General features: G+C 31.9%; 1 protein-coding gene across 1 annotated transcript in view; it reads right to left on the bottom strand.

Moving 5' to 3' along the window:
• Window positions 1–17,821, bottom strand: part of LOC130891778 (uncharacterized) — a 220,256-nt gene extending 202,435 nt beyond the window's left edge. Inside the window, exon 1 of the mRNA XM_057796776.1 lies at window positions 17,480–17,821. Within this exon, the coding sequence (XP_057652759.1) occupies window positions 17,480–17,806 (327 nt within the window). The 5' untranslated portion in view covers window positions 17,807–17,821. The remainder of the gene's footprint in view (window positions 1–17,479) is intronic.
• Between the last annotated feature and the right edge of the window lie 460 nt (window positions 17,822–18,281).

The following is an 18,281-nucleotide window of genomic DNA, read 5'->3' on the forward strand; positions in this document are numbered from 1 at the left end:
GCTCTACACTCAAAATATACTAGTAAACATATTCCGTAAAATATTTTGTCCCTCATTTTTTCCATTCCATGAACGGATTATAACACGGATAATATAATTTTTCAGTAACAAATTACTAGCTGACTCATTTACTTTTTCTGTAATATTACTTTCAAGTGAAATCTAATAATTTGCTTGAGTATTAATTTTATAATTTAGTTTCTAATTGTGTTATTTGTTTTTTATTTAGAAGCGACGTTATGAATATCACGCATTGCATTATGATTAACTTGGTTGAGAAGATGTATCATGAATTCCATTATATTATGAATATAGAATAGAATAGGATGTAGATATTTAACAACTAAATTATGATATGCTTGTACAAAAAATATATTATTTCACGTTTACCTATAAAAATTCCAACGGAATTTTGCCACTCCATTTTTAAATATCATACACCTTGTAACTTCGTTAGACATATCAGAACGGAGATACGTCTGTGGTGTTTGCGGAATAATCTACAAATATTTGTTTCTGTTGATTATTCCACTCTCGCGTAATTCCTTAGAGTGTTGTTTCTTCTTGGAAATAGATCGTCAGGCATAGCGGTTATTGCCGTCATACTGGCGGTCTCTATATTAGATATATATTTTATGTTCTCCATTCTCAGTAACGAAGCACGCGTAGTGTTAAATTAATAAATATTTTTTCCTCATATGCAAAGTTACACGATATTTTACCTGATACCCTACCTGGTTAATACCTCCATGATTTCCACAACGATATTCCTTGCATGTATTCTATAATATTTATATAATATCGATATTTGCTCTTTATTTTTATGTGAAATACATAAGGAACTTAAGTGGAGAATTGAGACAGATCTTTTGATGAAAATAATTGAGAGAATCACTAATATTGAATCGAATTTGTTTTTTAATGATAATTTATATTGGTCAATTTTGAATATGTTTTGTGTCGTCATTTTGAATCTTCAACTATTTGACCTGGTCCATATTTGACACATAATATGTCAATACTTCGGACCCCGAAATCGCACAAGCTTTATTACAAAAGTTGCTTTCTCTCCATTTCTGATTTCAGTATCTTCTAAAGCAGTCATGTCAGAGATACGGGTCGCGGGCCGCTTCCCGCCCCTGGGCCGTATCAATAAGGCCCGTGATCGCAATGTGTCACAGAAAGAAGAATCGTGTTTTTAGAGCTTCGAGACTTCGTTCGATTACTCTACGGATATTTTAAATACTCTCAAGTCAATGAGATTAACGCTCTTACATTATATACACAATATTTGAAGAGTCTGGATAATTACCCGGAATTAAAAAAGCATCCAGCACGCATTCTCTCCCTGTTTGGTAGCACCAATTTATGTGAGCAGTTGTTTTCCGTCATGAAAATAAATGAGAACAAACATCTTACAAGACTTCCGAATGAACAATCTTTTATAACTTTGATATGATTTTTAACAACCGTATAATATATACTTATATAATAATAATTCAGTTCAGATTTTTTTTATTTTCAATTTGGCACACCTACGAATTTAATATATAGCCCCCTGCAAAATTGAGTTTGACACCTCTATTCTAAAGCTTCTCTTATTACGGAAGCATGTTGTCTAACTTTGATATCTGAGCAAGAAGACAATTTCACGGACAAAAATTCAATCAATCTATTGATTCTTCGACAAAGTTCAATTTTATAATAAGTGCATGTCCTGTTTGACTAAATTCGTCGAGTGACCACAGATTTTTTTCATATAGACAAATAACTATCCAAAAACTTAAATACTCTTCACATTTCTCAACTCAATTTGTGTGCGCGCCACTATCCGAATCTATGAAATTTTGTCTATGGTTGATTGTTTTGTGATCGTAATTTCTTTCTGTGGTATGCTCGCTACTTATCGACGACGATGTGTCCCAGGACCAATACTATCAATAATGCGCATTAGTGAAACAGCTGATCTCTCTACCACATACAAGAACCATTTCTGTAAATGCCATCAAATACCTACTAGCATTGAATTCACGTCTATTTTCTTAGACTGAGATATTCTTGAGTTTCCTGTTTCACCCCGTTTTACTGTATCATTGATACATTATACTTCTTCCTTCTATTGGTTACATTCGGTATTGTTGCTAGTTGTAACTTCTCACATCTTTTACGAACTTTTGAAATTTTCTTCTTATTAACATATGGTCAATCTGGTTCTTAGTAGTCCCATCTGGTGAAAGCATGTTATTTTATCTATTTCTCTATGGTCAAAGCTCGTGCTAGCTATCTTTATTTCATGTTCTATAGCAAATTCAATCAGTAACTTCCTATTTTCAATAAAGTCATTAAAGCCACATAAATTCACACAAATAACTGTCCATTAAACGACACCGAAAACTTAAATACTCTTCACATTTGCTCAACTCAATTTGTGTGCGCCCCACTATCCGAATATATGATTTTTTGTCTATAGTTAACAGCTTTCTGGTCGTAATTTCTTTCTAATTCTGTGGTATGCTCGCCACTTATTGAACACAATAAGTGTCCCAGGTACAATACTGTGTATGATAATGGGCATTAGTGAAGCAGCTGATTTGTCCTCTACCATATACAAGAACCATTTAAGGAAATGCCACCAAGTACCTACCAACATTGAATTTACGCTTAGCGACTAGTGATTCATCTATTTCTATAGTTAAACCGGGACCACCTATTACAAGTGGATTGGCCAATAAGTTTGCTGCACATGCTTCTATATTATTTAGCCGATTTTTGTTCAGGAACAAATTTAAGAGTTTTCATCGATTTATTCACAAATATCACTACATCGGTGAGATATTTAGAAAAACCAGCTGTACAATTCGATGATGTGTCACGAGTAAAGTGGGAAACATTGCTGACTGTTTATGACATATTCTTTACCGTATTTTTAAAAACAAACATATTCTATTTTAAAATCTCTCTGGATAAATCTTTTAGAATCTAAAATGAATCATCTATGTCTCATGCAAGATATTTTAGCGACCACTTGGCGCGTAACATAAGTGTACATCAGCACCTGTGTTAATTAACATAAATATGTTAGTTACGAATTTATTTCATACTTTTAGACCTAAATCTTTCATTCCTCATGATGTTGATATAAAAAAATTATAATTGGTTACACTACTCGTACCTTACAAAAATATTGAAAAGCTAATACAATATCAAATATACAATTGTTTATGTAATCTTTGATTAAATAAATATATATATTAATGAAATAAATTATCACTTCAATTATCAATACATATTTTTCTTTTCTTTTCAAATTTTGGAATAAAACGCATTCGTATATTAAGCAGGATCACCAGTGAGAGAGATTGTACATAGAAGAAAAAGTGATGGGTTTGAAAATATATGAAGATCAAAGTGAATTGCCAGATCTCTTTATTGATTTGTGTAATTTACCGTACAAAAATTCATATTATGAACTGTATTAAAGCTGTAGACAGTTTCTTACCAGAAATACTGCCTGTATGTAAATACATAGCAAATTTGAACATTGACTTTTTGACCAGTTATTACGCCTATCTTATATCACAATTATTTTATACTTTTGGTTTTTACAGGTCATAAATGAGCCAACTTGTGTAACTACAGATATTTTAACTTTGTTGGATCCTATTTTCATAAGTGACCCCCATATTGTAGCTTTTGCTGACACCCTCGACGCTGATGGTATCAGTGATCACAGGTTGACGTATTGTGAGGTTAACCTACCAGTTACAAAGAATCCTCAGAAATATGTAACACTTTCTTCATGGTTGAACTCTTTTCGTCCATATAGGCAGAGATGTCGTCTTTTTTGGTAGGAATCTTCTCGTCAAGATGGAGGACTCGTCTTTGAATAAATAAGTTTCTGGATCAAATCCGTCACTTGTCAGTGCCACTATGAAGTGGCTTTCTACTAATTCACTCTTCTTACCGGACGTTCCCAGCTTGCGATTCTCCAGTTCAGTTTTCAGTTTCTTCACATAATAATCAACTTATCACTAACACTTAACTAACTTACCCAATTTATTTACATTCTTCGGTTACATTTCTAATTCGTTTCATTCACATTATAACTATTTGTTATAAATTAAAATAAACTGCGCTAAACAAACTCATTTATATATCCAAACGGAGTTTTGAAAAATTCTAGAAAATAAAGAAACAAAGCAAATGAATAAAAAGACCTTCCTAGAAATTAGTTCGAAAGGAATAATCTAAACAAATCCTCTGCTATGATAAAAACAACAATACGGTACGTGTGTCTGAGATAGCTTAACTAGTACGGTTCAATTTTAGACCCTAGGGTAAACCTGGCGATTAAAATAAGGTTTAACCCTAGTTTGAACCAATAATAAACAAGATTGCTCTATTTTGCAGTTAAGCAGTAATTTTTCTTTCAGTTCGCGCGGAAATATTACTAAAATGTTCTAGATATTTGTTTCAAAGTTGAATTAAGAAAGTTGTATAAGCAAAAATTAACAAAGAATAATTTGCAATTGCAATTTCTTTAACAACAATGTAGTAGTGCTTTTGGTTGGCCTTATGAACTTTAATTTGAACTTACCTCTGACGATCAAACAGAAGTTTGTCGGTAAACGCCATCTATAAACTGCGAAAAAATTGGTATCTGTGATTTAAAGTGACGTTTGAGGTTTAAACTTCACTTGTAAAATTGGTCCCAACCAATCTAGATTCGATTCATATTCAGAGTAGTCCGAATTAATTTAAAAAATCACTTTCGGGACGTATTACGTACAATATTTTTTTTAAACGGGCATTTTTGTACCATAAACACAAACAAATGAATCATTTTAAATATCCATTTTATAATAAATGTCACGTTTCAACTAAAAATCAAAATATGTCAAGTTATAGTTTTAAATAATATAATACTCGATTACTATAGAAACCAATTGACCACTATTTTAGACTAACTATTTTATTATTTTTTTCATTAAAGATAGGCCGGAAAGTAAATAAAAATGAGTCCGGTAAAGGCTTTTACCGAACTATCACAATAATTTTCTGACTCGGTCCGACAAAATGAGATTTTCTGGCCTAATAATAAACCGGAAAATACTAATTTCTAGCCCGTTTAAAAAAAAAGTTGTTACCTTTCCTCTATTCTCAACTTCCCCATTTATGTAACTTGTTCGAAATTGTGATACCGAAATTTAATTTTTTACTTTTTAGTTTATTGTTAAAAGCTTGTTCTTCAGTTCTTTTTTAAACTATGAATTATTTTTTACTATGTAGTATAACAAACTAATCATATTTTTCAGTGTTTTTATACTGTATTTTTTGCTTTTTAATAGTCACAGCACAGGATAAGGAGGATCTGGTGAGGAAGTTAAAGAAGAAGTATGAAAAAGTAGGACAGGAAAATACAGAATATCTAACAATTACGGATAAAAGAGTGAATAACCTAAAAGTAGATGTAAACGTGTCGATTAAAAACGTGAATAAATTCAAATATATAGGATTGGACACCACAAATAATGCAATAACGGAAGAAGAAGTCAAAAATAGACTGAGATAGACACAAAGATGCATTAGACAACTAAACCCTATACTATGGAATACACACATTAAAAAAAGAGAAAACAAAGAATATACAGCTCAATGGTTAAAGTATGATATACGGTGCTGAAAACTGGGTGATCCATAACAGAAATGAACACAAAACACAGCAGTGGAAATGGACTATTGGCGTAGAAGTTACGGATTCACGAGACTTGACAAAATAACGAATAATAAAAATTGCTACTGAATTTATTGAGCGATGGTTATAGTATGGCCATGTAAGAAGATCAGAAAATAACAGATGGATAAATACAGTGACCGACTGGATTCCCATTGGTTGAAGAAAATGAGGAACAACCAAAAACCGATATTATATCGGCGATATAATATCGATAAGCAATGAGGAAGAGATAAATAGAGGATTGCGACTGGGAGGATAGAGGTAGATGGAGAACACTATTGTAAGCCCATCTTCAATGTGTCCAGATGTGTATATGGTTGCGTCCCGATTCTGAAAGTCTCGGACTGCGCGTTCACGTAATTCACCGACTATCTCTATTATTCCCAATTATTGCACTGTCGTTATTTTATGACAAGTGATCGCTCGAAGTAAAAACAGAGGACAAAAAGTTGGTTACAAACATACAGATAAAACTAATAAAATCGTGTTAAAAATATCAAATATTCGAATTTTCGAGCATACTTTACGGTCTCGTAATTGATCGTTTACTAGTGGATACTTTTTTACCTGAATTTCATTATTAGCTGGTTCTCTTTTCCTCTATCCTCCAATTCTATAATATCGTGGGTAAATCCGATCAGCTGATAGGTTTTTTCGACTTGAATTTAAAATATTCAGATAATTAAAATCCACTATAATAAATTCGAATTTGTGTTTGAATCTAATTTCATTTCAGTGATAGTCCATTCTTCTCTCAAACAAATCTAAAGTAATGAATTCTCTCTTATTGAGATTCTCAGGAAAAGCTTTGTAAATAAAAGCAATATATTATGCCAAATCTGCGTTTCGTACTAAACGAACTATTCTTCTACCAAATGTCTATCTTCATGACAAAGTAATTGGCTCAGTTTAAATTAGTTCAATTGGATGATCCGTTTCAACTAGTTTCGTACATTTCAAAAATACGGGTTTGATGTATTTCAAAAAACAAATATAATATTTATTTTCAATCTAAAAATTCTGTAGGCAAAACATAAATATAATTAATCACCTGATAATATCAAACCTTGCGTAAACTGATCAATAGTGGAAAATATTGCAGGAAGGCTATCTGCCTTTCTGTAATTGGTAAATATTTGGTCTAGCACCTACGTGTTTGGTATGTGTAGAAATTCACGGGACAATGTTAACACACGCCAATATCGGCGGTTCACGGTAACAACTGCACAATGTTAATCGACAAATTAGAACAAATACTACAGGAATAGCGGAACAAATTTCCTAATGACAATACCAAACAAACATAATATCCGAAATACAAAGTTTCACAGGGATATCAACTGGCCTATAACAACTAAAAGGTCACACAAAAATACATTGGTAGTAAAAAAGAAGAATGTGATTAATGTGATACAAACCCTGACTAATTTTATCAATACATTATCAGGAATTCCTGAGATTTTAGTAAACATTATTGAGTGTGTGTGTTTTCCCTTTTCAATGGTATATTTAAATTAATCGTGAAAACGATATATTTAATTAAGTGCATTCCTCTTCATTTACTTGACATAAATGTCGGCCATTCATTTGTAAATTATTTTTACTGATTCATATACTTCCACATTGCAGTCTGTTTGGAAAATCATTGAATGTACGAGACATGACTCATATATAAACATGTGAATACTGGTAAAAAGACATTTCGTCAGCATCATTTTCCCATTAGTTTCAATTTCATACCTACCAGATAATTTTACTTTTTATATGAATAATAATAACAAAAATAATTATATCGAATGTCATTATAATCTTTTGTTAATTAATCACAACTATTATCATTATTTTTCTTATTATAACGACGTATTTTGCTATGGAATAAATTCAAATTAATTACATAATAGTATTTATGATACAAGTGCGCAAAAGTACTTCACGCACCATTATCTTACAATATTTTATCTACGACCAAAAATACTTTTGTTGAAAACAGAATTATAAACATATTTATGATATTTTTCAGCATTGAATAATGGGACCATAACGTTGATGATTTCTACTTGACTTTTCCGAAAAATATGCAATAAGAACATTTTCAGTGTAATTTTTGTTTTTTTTTTTACTGTTACACCAATCCAAAAAACCGCCATACGACTTCATGTATATTTTCTTGACTTTTCGGGTAACAGGTTTTCAGTTTCATTGCACGCAATTTCTGCAATTTTAGAAGGAATGCAAACAGATTTTTCTTCCATGTTTATTCAGCTTGACAATCAGAATATTTTGCAAAATGACGATGACGTTACACACTTCTTAATGACATTACAAAATTATTACAATAATGTGTTATAATGAGACTTCCATTTGAACAGCATGGTTCTTTTTCACACGCTCTTAGACGTATATGTAATTTCACATTAGATTAGATTGGATTAGATTAGATAAACCAAATATTCATTATCGCAAATAGTTTTATTATTTTCCAAAATATTGTCAATTAAAATAAATACAATTAGCCTAGCGTCCAAAGTGAGCGTATTACGAGTAGTAACTATTTATTTTGTTGTTGAAAACAGTTAATCCTTTTTTTTTGAAAAAAAAAGTGTCAAATTGCCATTGTTCTTCTTCGCACACTTTTAGACGTATATGTAATTTCGCGTATTTAGTTTTTAAATCCTCAATTTTAATGGTGGTCGTAGATAAAATATTGTTTCTGTTAATTTTTGTCACCTATAGATACTTAAAGCTTATATTTATTTTCATACGAGGGTTGCTATTTATATTTTGAACTTAACAATGAAAAACCAAATATTCATTATCGCAAATAGTTTTATTGTTTTTCTCAATTGAGATTATTACAATTAGTCTATCGTTTGAAGTATCTTTCGAAGCCCTTTTTCCTCTCCGACTGAGGTAACTCCAAATGAGTAGAAACTACTTTACTTGATGTTGGAAATAGTTAATCCAATTTTTTTTTTAGAAAAAAAATATCCAAGTGTCAAATTATATAGGGAGGATGATCAGAAACTCTACCTTCTGGATCCTAAAAAATATAATTATTTAGCAGCAACATTAGAGACATTGTTATGATGGCCTCTTCTTCCACGTTTCCCGATTTTTTCCTGTTGCCCCTGGCAAAGAAATAGCTGTGGCAACCATTCGATTCGATATTCGTCGCCATTTTTTGGTGACTTTGGCTTGTCTTTAAATACCCACACTACTTGATTGCTTCTTTGTTTTGGAGAGAGATCGAAAGTACCCTTGTCAAAATGATTTTGATTACCATTAAGTGTTACATTTGTTATCTAAATATATAAAAGTTGGGTTAGTTAAGACATTTATAGCAAAATATCGGAAATATTTACGAAACATAAAATCATACGAAATTAATTTACGAAAATACTGAAATATCTCTCTCTCTCTCTCTCTCTCTCTCTCTCTCTCTCTCTATCTCTCCCTCTTTCTCTCTCTCTCTCTCTCTCTCATCCTCATATAGCTCCCGGGCATCGTTTTGTGGTTTTCGTCCAATTTTGTTGACGAGAGCTCTCCATTTCCTTTTGTTTCCTTCTGTTTTTGGCTATTTCTATAGCCTCTTCTCTAGCCTCTAAGCTTATCTGTTGCAATTTTTTCTTGATAATTCTTTTTCAATGTTCGTAGAGGTCTGCCTCTTTTTCTTTTGGCTAATGTATTATAATTAAATGCTTGTCTTGGTTTGTTATTGTTCGTAATCGTTTCGTCTATTTTTTCGTCTTCAGTTATGTTCCAAAGGTGTACATTACTTGTCCAACTTGGCCAAAAATTTTGCATAAAACTCTTAGATATATTGGTGAACGATTGAATTTTTTAAAACATTTCTCTATAATATTCCCAAGTTTTGGCCCCAAATAACACAACAGATTTCAAATTGGTCTGAAACAATGTCAGGTTTGTTGTTTTTGAGATTCTTGTTGAGCATATTTATACAGTTTTGCGTCAGGCCTATTCTTATTTCGATTTTGTACTCACTATGCTGTCTAAATAGTAAAATTGCTTAATTTTTATTCCATCTAAGTAGATGGCGCTTTCCTTATGGATTTTCCTATGTTGTAATATCTTTGTTTTTTTTGCTGTTTAAATTTAGTCCAACTGGTGTTATTATGTACCATGGTAGTTTTCTCTTGTATGTGATTTATATTTGTTGTTAAAAGACATATATCATCCTCGAATTCAAGGTCTTCTAGTTTTTCAAAAAAGTTCTAGCTAATTAACTGATCCTTGTCTCACTTCCCTTTCGATTTTGACTTGCTGGGATAATATCCTTCGTGCTGTATCTTTGCTGAAAAGGTGTCATAAAAAAGTTGTACTTTTCTGAAGTAATTATTTATACCCTTTCAAAATTCTCTCTATTACTTATCTATTTATCGAATCGAATATTTTTCGAAGTCTATAAAATTTCACCATATATCTTCATTATGGTCTTTTATTTGCTCCAGTCTTATTCTCATTGATGCAATATGATCAATGCAACCACTTCTGAATTTAGTTTGGTTTTTGCGTAGTTCATTATAGGACATACTCAAATCCAATGTAAAAAATAAAAACAAAAAATGACAGCAACTATCAAATCGAGCTATATAATGCAATCAGGTTTCGCAACATTATGAATCAATCCACTGAAGAAAAACGAGAGATCACACGAGAAGAGCACCGAGTGTGTACGGTCCTCAAAAATAAGAGCAAAAAGAGGCCCGTATAACTGCTAGCTTATGAATGAGAAATCATCTTATTTCCTCAAGAATTAACGATTGTACAATTGTTTTCAGCTAACACCCTTTCGTTCGCTTTGACTCAATTGACTCGCATTGAAGCTTGTTGTGGATTATGGTGCCTTAATGGTATTATGAAATTGTCGATTCGCGCGGATTGATTTTATTTTTCACGAATTTTACTATTTCGCTTTATTTGATAACAAGCTTGTCAGCTAAGTACTATCGAGTATCGTTACTAAAAGCATCAATAACAATTTATTGAGTTTTCTAGCGATTTTGGGGATGTGAATAGCAAATTGAATTTTTAACCTTGGATAACTACAGCACAATTTACAATTGAAGTTTGGTTTTGTAGTCAACAAGTGTCGAAATTCAAGATAACTATGGTAGGAAGGTTCTCACTCCAAGGAACCCAACGATAAGTTGAAACAAATTCGTCACGCTCTTGCCATGTTTGTGTTTTGATTATGGAAAATGCATGTTTTTCTCATGATCAATTTTACGCAAAATAGTCACGTGTCGGTAAACTATCTTGTTGTTCTGAAATGAAATTAACACTATTGCACGCTATTGAATTGATAGACTCTTATTATTTTCTTCATATACAGGGTGAGTCGGAAGGAGCGCACCAAACTCTAGGAGTGTATTATACACGTGAAAATAATGTAAAACACATATGCTCCTATCCGATTTTCATTTGTTTTCAAGTTATGGAGTAATTAAAAATGTTCATCTAGAGCTTTCTACTTATATCTGAATTTTAACATTATCAAAGTATGCCATGTTCGAGGATCAAAGGCATTTGATAATTCTGACGTTTTAATGAACTGTCAGTGTACAGTGAACAGAAACTGAACGTTTAATTTCGAATTGATATGATTGTTAGTGTTGCAAAATTTCAGATACTTATTCAAATTTAGAATATGCAAATATGGTGTTTGTTTATGGTTTCTGTAATGGAAATTCTACAGCTGCTGCTGAAGAATATTGTCAACGTTTTCCACTCCAAAGATATCCTGATAAAAACGTATTTATTAGAGTTTTTAACAAATTGTGCGAGGCTGGTAAGCTTCCCAGTGCTAACATATCATCTGAACGTGCTACTGAACATGGTTTGGTAGAAGTAAAAAATATTCTGCTTCTAGTAGAAGAAGATGCAACTACTAGCTCACGGTGTTTTGCCACTCAATTGGGAATTTCACAAAAACACACTCCACGAACAAGGCTTATATCCTTATAACGTACAGAGAGTACAGCATCTACAACCAGATGATTACCCTAACCGTATGGAGTTTTGTCGGTGGATAAATAATAATTATCGTGTTGTATCGAGTATACTCTTTACGGATGAAGCTACATTTACCTGTGATGGCATTAATAATACTCGTAACTATCAACATCAACATAGGTTTTCTGTAAACGCGTGATGTTGTATGGTTGACAGTTATTTAATTGGCCCTCTCATTTTTGAGAATCGTCTCACAGGAGACAACTACCTAAATTTTTTACAGAATGAATTACAAGGCCTACTAGAGGATGTTCCTGTAAATATTAGAATGCAGATGTACTATCAGCACGATGGAACTCCTGCACATGTCGCTCGTCAGGTCAAGCAACATTTGGACTAACGCTTTCCAGGGCGTTGGATTGATCGTGGAGGTCGCACAGTTACAGTAAATTCAAAGACTTCTTAGTGTCTGATCTGCAATACTTTAATGTTTATTACCAAAGAAGATGGTTCCCGCAGGACAGAGCAACTTATGACTGGTCCTGCCACGAGTTCGTAAAATTTTCCATGGCAAATTCATCTCCAGGAGAGATGACATAAGTTGACCTCCACACAGTCCCGATTTAAGACCTATGGGGTGATGTCAAACAAACCGAATCGTTTACATTTGAACGATTTTATTTTTGAGGATATAAATTCACAAGTAATGTATTTCAATGTATAACAAAATTTTTGCAATAAATTCATTACTTTTCTTGTGTGAACTTTCTTTTGAAACCCCGTGTATATAAAAATAGCTAGAACAGTTTTTTTCAAATATAAATAAGATGTATATCCCATAATGATCTTAGTTCTATCAGATTGTATTACGAGTAGTATCGATAATTATGAATCTTAGCAATCTAATCAAATTATTTGCATGCTGCGCAGTACAATGATGTTGAAATAGAAAAATAAAACATAACCTTAAATTATTCGAAGTAATATAATTATATTAAAATTTCCATCACTATCTCCTTTACATAACCTATCTCAGATTGGTGGTAATTAACCACTTTAAAGGAACAAAATTTGATTCTAGTATATTGAAAAAGAATATGGCCCAAAAACTAGTTATTTACTTCTAAATTCGAACCACATTGTTAATTATAACAATTTGGTAGTAGCCATAAATATTACTTAATTACACTCAGCAATTCCAAAGTTGTGCTTAAATTCCGTTTTTCTTTCTTTTTAGTTAATCACATTTGCGGAAGTTTAATGTAAAAGTACACCAAATATCCATATAAAACCTTCTATTTCCTTGTTCGCTATTTCCTCCTCGTTAATCTTTTAAAATTAACTTTTAATTACACCCAATTGCTTTCATCCCATCCTTGTTTGTGTCTAGTTACTTTTCTTCGGTGGTTGTTCTAATTTCTCATTGAATACAGCCAATAATCATTCATAAGATTTGTTCTATGTACTGAAGTAAATGGAAGAAAGATTATGAGGAAATACTTTCCTGATAGAATCTTTGGAATACCATAAGAGAAGAGTTGGAATTTACATGAATGGAGATTCTATGATAGAAATAACAATTTTTGTCTGTAGGATTTTCACTAGTGTCAAAAGAAATGTGAAAAAATCTAGAAACAATTGTGGAAACTTATGAAGAATGATGAAAAACATACCAGAAGAATAATATTATGCATAGTTAGCTGGAACGGTAGTTAAAAGAATTACAAAATGTAATATATAAATATAAATACCGAAATAAGGTTGCTACTTAAGTTCTGAGACAAATAAAAACAAATATTTAGGATTAGATTAGGCTTTATTGTTTTTCAAAATATTCTCCACTCAGATCAATACATTTTGCATGCGTTTGAACCAAATGTCGAATCATTTTTTCTGTATATAAGGGTGTTCTGTATTATAAGCTGTTAAATGCGGGTGAAACCATCAATTGAGAACACAATTAATCCGTTTGAAGATAGCAGTAGCCGAAAAACGCTCGGAATATGCGACTAGACACGAGACAATCATTTTCCATCAGGACAACGCTCGGCACCACGTTGCTATTCCGGTTAAGAACTATTTGGAAAAAAGTGGATGCACCTTCTGACTAGCATTTGTTCTGGTCGGTGCAGAACGCCCTCACTGGAAAACGGTTTACATCAGAGCAATATATCAAAAATTGGCTTGATTCATTCTTGGCTGCCAAGATCCACTAATTGCCGGAAATATGGGAAAAGGTCATAGCTTCAGATGGGCAATACTTTAAATAATACCATTGTACATGTTTTTCTTAAATAAACGTTCAAATTTTGAAAAAAAACGCACTAATTAAGTTATAGACCACAATAAATCCACTGAATCACTAGAAATAGTTTTAACTTGAACATGATTATCATCTTCTAATATATGAGATCTTACTTGCCATATTTTTTTTATATCCTACTGTCTTTTTAGCAGACATTTCATGTTTTCTGAGTTCTCTTCTTAACATTGGTGAACAAAATGGAAAGTCTACGTTATTTGCGGCTGACCATAGCTTTCAAAAAATATATGTGGTACCCAATTTTTATCTTGGTTCGCAATAAAAAAATGGAGTAATGCACCATGAAGTTGAAAAAAAGTGATTTGATTGAAGACAAAAAGCGACGTATATCCACTTTTAAATTTGAGGTAGGTTGACACTTCAGCATTTATTTTGGGGTTTATTATAAAATTCCAAATGTGTAAACTGGTATATTTTTTTTTATATTAATTTTTTTTCTAATTTGTTTTTAACAATATTTACTCTATGTTTAACATTGCTCATATTCTAATACTGAATAATACAAGTTGTTATTTCGCAATTCGAAACGAAAAATTGAAGCCCATTTCCAAAAATGATTAAATTTGTTTCGAAAATTGAATGTGCTGCATAACTTTTGAATGTATGTGTATATTCAAGATAGTTGAACACGTGTTCTATACAAGTAAAAATTTTACTAGGAAATTTATGTAAATCTTCGTGATGAAATGGTTTTTCTATTATAAATAGTTTATAGAATGTATATTGTAAGAAGTAGTACTTCTACGTACATAAATAAGTAAACGCATACGTTTTTTTATACAATTTTGAAACGTCATAATCTCATAATTAATCTCTAGTTATAGAATTATAGTACAGTAAAATAATTGACACATATTTCCATGATACTAAGTTTTTGAAAAAAAAAATGTTCACCAGAAAATAATTTGAAATAAGGAAGATTAAGGGACTAAAACAGAGGTCCAAAAGAATAGCATTCGTCTTATGCCCCGTTAATATTTTGAGAAAAAGAAAAAAAAAACTTTTTTTTTGGAGATGCCCAAGTTCTTTAAAATCCTAGCTGTATTCTAATTACTTTTTTTATTTATAATCATGCTCAGAATCAGAAAGCCTGGAGACGGAGCTTGAAATTGATACCTTTACTTTTCCATGTAAAACTAATATTAAAGATTAATTTTTACCTTTACTGCAGATTTATAAAACTCATTTTTTGTCCCCGGCAAGTAAAAATCGTGTAGTTGCGCTTAATTTGTTAAGAACGGAGAAAGATCTAGCTGTCATTCGAAAATGTAAGAATAACTTGAAGAACAAAAATTTCATCAACCGAACCACGGAAAGTTTAGTTAGAGCTAAAGTTCCACGATGGCGTTTTCAAAAAACTCAAATTAGTAAACAAACTGGAGGTTTTGAGGTAGACAACGTACTAGCTTGTTTTCCCGTACTGCAACAATCCCGCAGTGGCGTAAAAATGAGAAAGCAATTGCGTTTTATCAGAAAACTACCCCTCAAAAGGGCATAAAATCATTTTTCTGGGAAATTCAATAAACATTCATTCTCTAAGAACAGTATTTCGATAGTCAAAATGTTTGTCAGGAATGTTTGTACCAATTTTTAGCTTTTCACACTTCTGGAATTTTTTTGGCTTTGTGTCCTGTACTATATAGAATCTTTTTTCAAATGCATCCCATTCATTTATCTAATTCTGGTCATTATTTATCACGTCATAAATATTATTTTAGCGTGATTTGTGAAAGAAAAATTTGTGAAACCGAAAGATTTCCAATTTTTTGTCTAATACGACAAAACTAAATAAAAAAATGAAATGAAATGTCTGTTTTCATACTTGGAAATTCCTACGACTTAATTTGAATATGTCTTAACTTGTTGAGACTACTCTCTAATTCTATGAAGAGTACAATTGCTTTATTTTAATCATTCTCTCTTTGTTTATTGACGACGCAGTTTTTATCATAAATTTATGATAAATTTAAAATTCGTTTATTGTCAAAACATTATTGGAATCAAAAGTTTAAAGCAGCCGTGACAGCAAGGAACATATGTGGAATTGGAGAGGAAAACACAATTAATGAGCACAGCGTTGGTTTAATCCTTTAAATGGTGAAGTTTTAACGCTTGAAGATCGCTCAAGTCGTGAACCTGCGTGGGATATTGAGGTTACAAAGGAAGCACTAAAAAAACAACCTAGTACCAGCACTTGCCGATTATCAGACTTCCTTGGACCTTGTGAAGAAACCTTGTATCGTCATTTAAAATCATTAAGTAAGATCTATAAAAGTTATCCACTGGCACCGTACAAATTAAGGGAGGTTCAAGCAAAACGTCATGTAGAGGTGTGTAACAGCTTCTTGCTAGCGTTTGTTTAGACGCATTCTTAATTGCAATAAAAAATATATCTATCTAAAGTATCCGTCACAAAGAGAGATCGATTTCAGCAAAAAGTCTTTTTATGTGTCAGATTTACCTAATTAACCGAAGACACATTCTATTACAACAAGACAATGCTGAATCGTATTTTGCGAAAGTTACGGGAAATAACATCAAAGAACTTAGAGGTGTTGAGCTCCTACCACATCCAGCACTTACTCCAGACCTTGCACCATCAGCTTACTATTTATTCAGGTCCATTATTGCATGGGAGAAATTTTGAAACCAATGAAGAATGTTTTGCATCTAAGACCATGGAATGGTTCTACCAAAATATCAAAGAATGATTATTTAATAAAAAGAGTGAACATTGGAAACCGACATTATTTATGATAGATTTTAGATCTAACGAATTTCAACATTTATGCATACAAAATAACGTACAAAATATGCAAAAAAAGTTATCTTTGAAATTGATTCTTTAATCTCCTTGTCTTAATATGTTTACAGATGTATGTACGAGTTGCTAAATTGTTTAATCAGTTTAAAAAAAAAGTATGCCAATATTTTGCAGGAAAAATAATAAAAATAATTTCGTGAACACTAAGAGTGATAATTAAAATAATCAGTTTAAAAAAAATTAATTTTAATAATTTCCTATTGTCATGTAATTTGTTAATGATTAAATACAAACGAATAAATATCCACCTGGTATAAAATAAAACTTAATGACACAATTTATTTTACAATTGTTTAGTCAATAAAATAGGAAGTCCCCGAACATTTTTGTTCTCATATCTTCGTTTTAATTATTATTTATCTAATAATAATTGTTTTTATCAGCATATGAATACATAAATATGATTATCACGAAAGGCTGCAACTGTTATCATTCTTAGACTTACCTGCCACTTAGAAATAGACTATTTTTACTATAAAACTCAAGAAATTTAAAATAAATGGATGTAGGTCGCATTGGGTCACAAAGAAAGGTTCATGAACTAGTGATTGAGAACCCACCTGTAGGATAACCAGATATTTTTTGGGGTGAACTGAGTATATTATTTCCAGTGCCTACTCACCTTTTTTCCTAAAGTGGAAATTTCTTCGTTTGCCCTAATAAAACGTTCGAATTTAAAACTGTTGGATCGGTATAATTCGTTGTCGGTCTTTTTGCAAAATCTTCTAGCCAACACTCGGGATTTGCAGGATTTACAGTCTTTTACAGAATCCCAATCAATATTAAATAGACCGCCTGTTTTTTTGTTTTCTTGTGAAGGTTGTCTTCTTGTTTTACTACGACGTCGTCTCCTCACTTTAACATTTTCACCGGCATTGTTTATCATGTTAGGTTCGACATCAGATTGTGTTCTTTTCGCAAGACCCACACGTTTCAACACTCTTTCCATTTCCACGGTAACGTTAGAACTGGAGTAATACGGTTTTTCTTGCGCATACCGCGCGCGCAGTCAGCTGCTTTCGATTTGGGGTAAATGCAAATTTCACTACCCCAACATTCCACGTGCGTTTGACAGTAGGAATGATAACTGCTTGTTACTCGTTTATGACCAATATTTTGAAACATTTATGTTAATTTTAATATTGAGAATCTCAGTTCGTTTCCCGAGAAGCGTTCATATCGTCGCCAGTCTTCATAATCTAAAGTAGTACATTTATAGCGTCAATATTATTTTATTCACAACAAATTGGCGAGAGTGTTTCCGTATTATTTACTATAGTATGATGACAAAATAAAGTATGTATTTGATTTAAAATTAACATGGCATTTTTCCTAAGTGACCTAGTTCCTGAATTTTCAGTATTTGATATTTAGTAATAACTAAGAAAACTTATTTTATATATACAAAGTCTATAACGCATTAT

This window comes from Diorhabda carinulata, chromosome 1, assembly GCF_026250575.1.
Source record: "Diorhabda carinulata isolate Delta chromosome 1, icDioCari1.1, whole genome shotgun sequence".
Classification (NCBI taxonomy): domain Eukaryota; kingdom Metazoa; phylum Arthropoda; class Insecta; order Coleoptera; family Chrysomelidae; genus Diorhabda; species Diorhabda carinulata.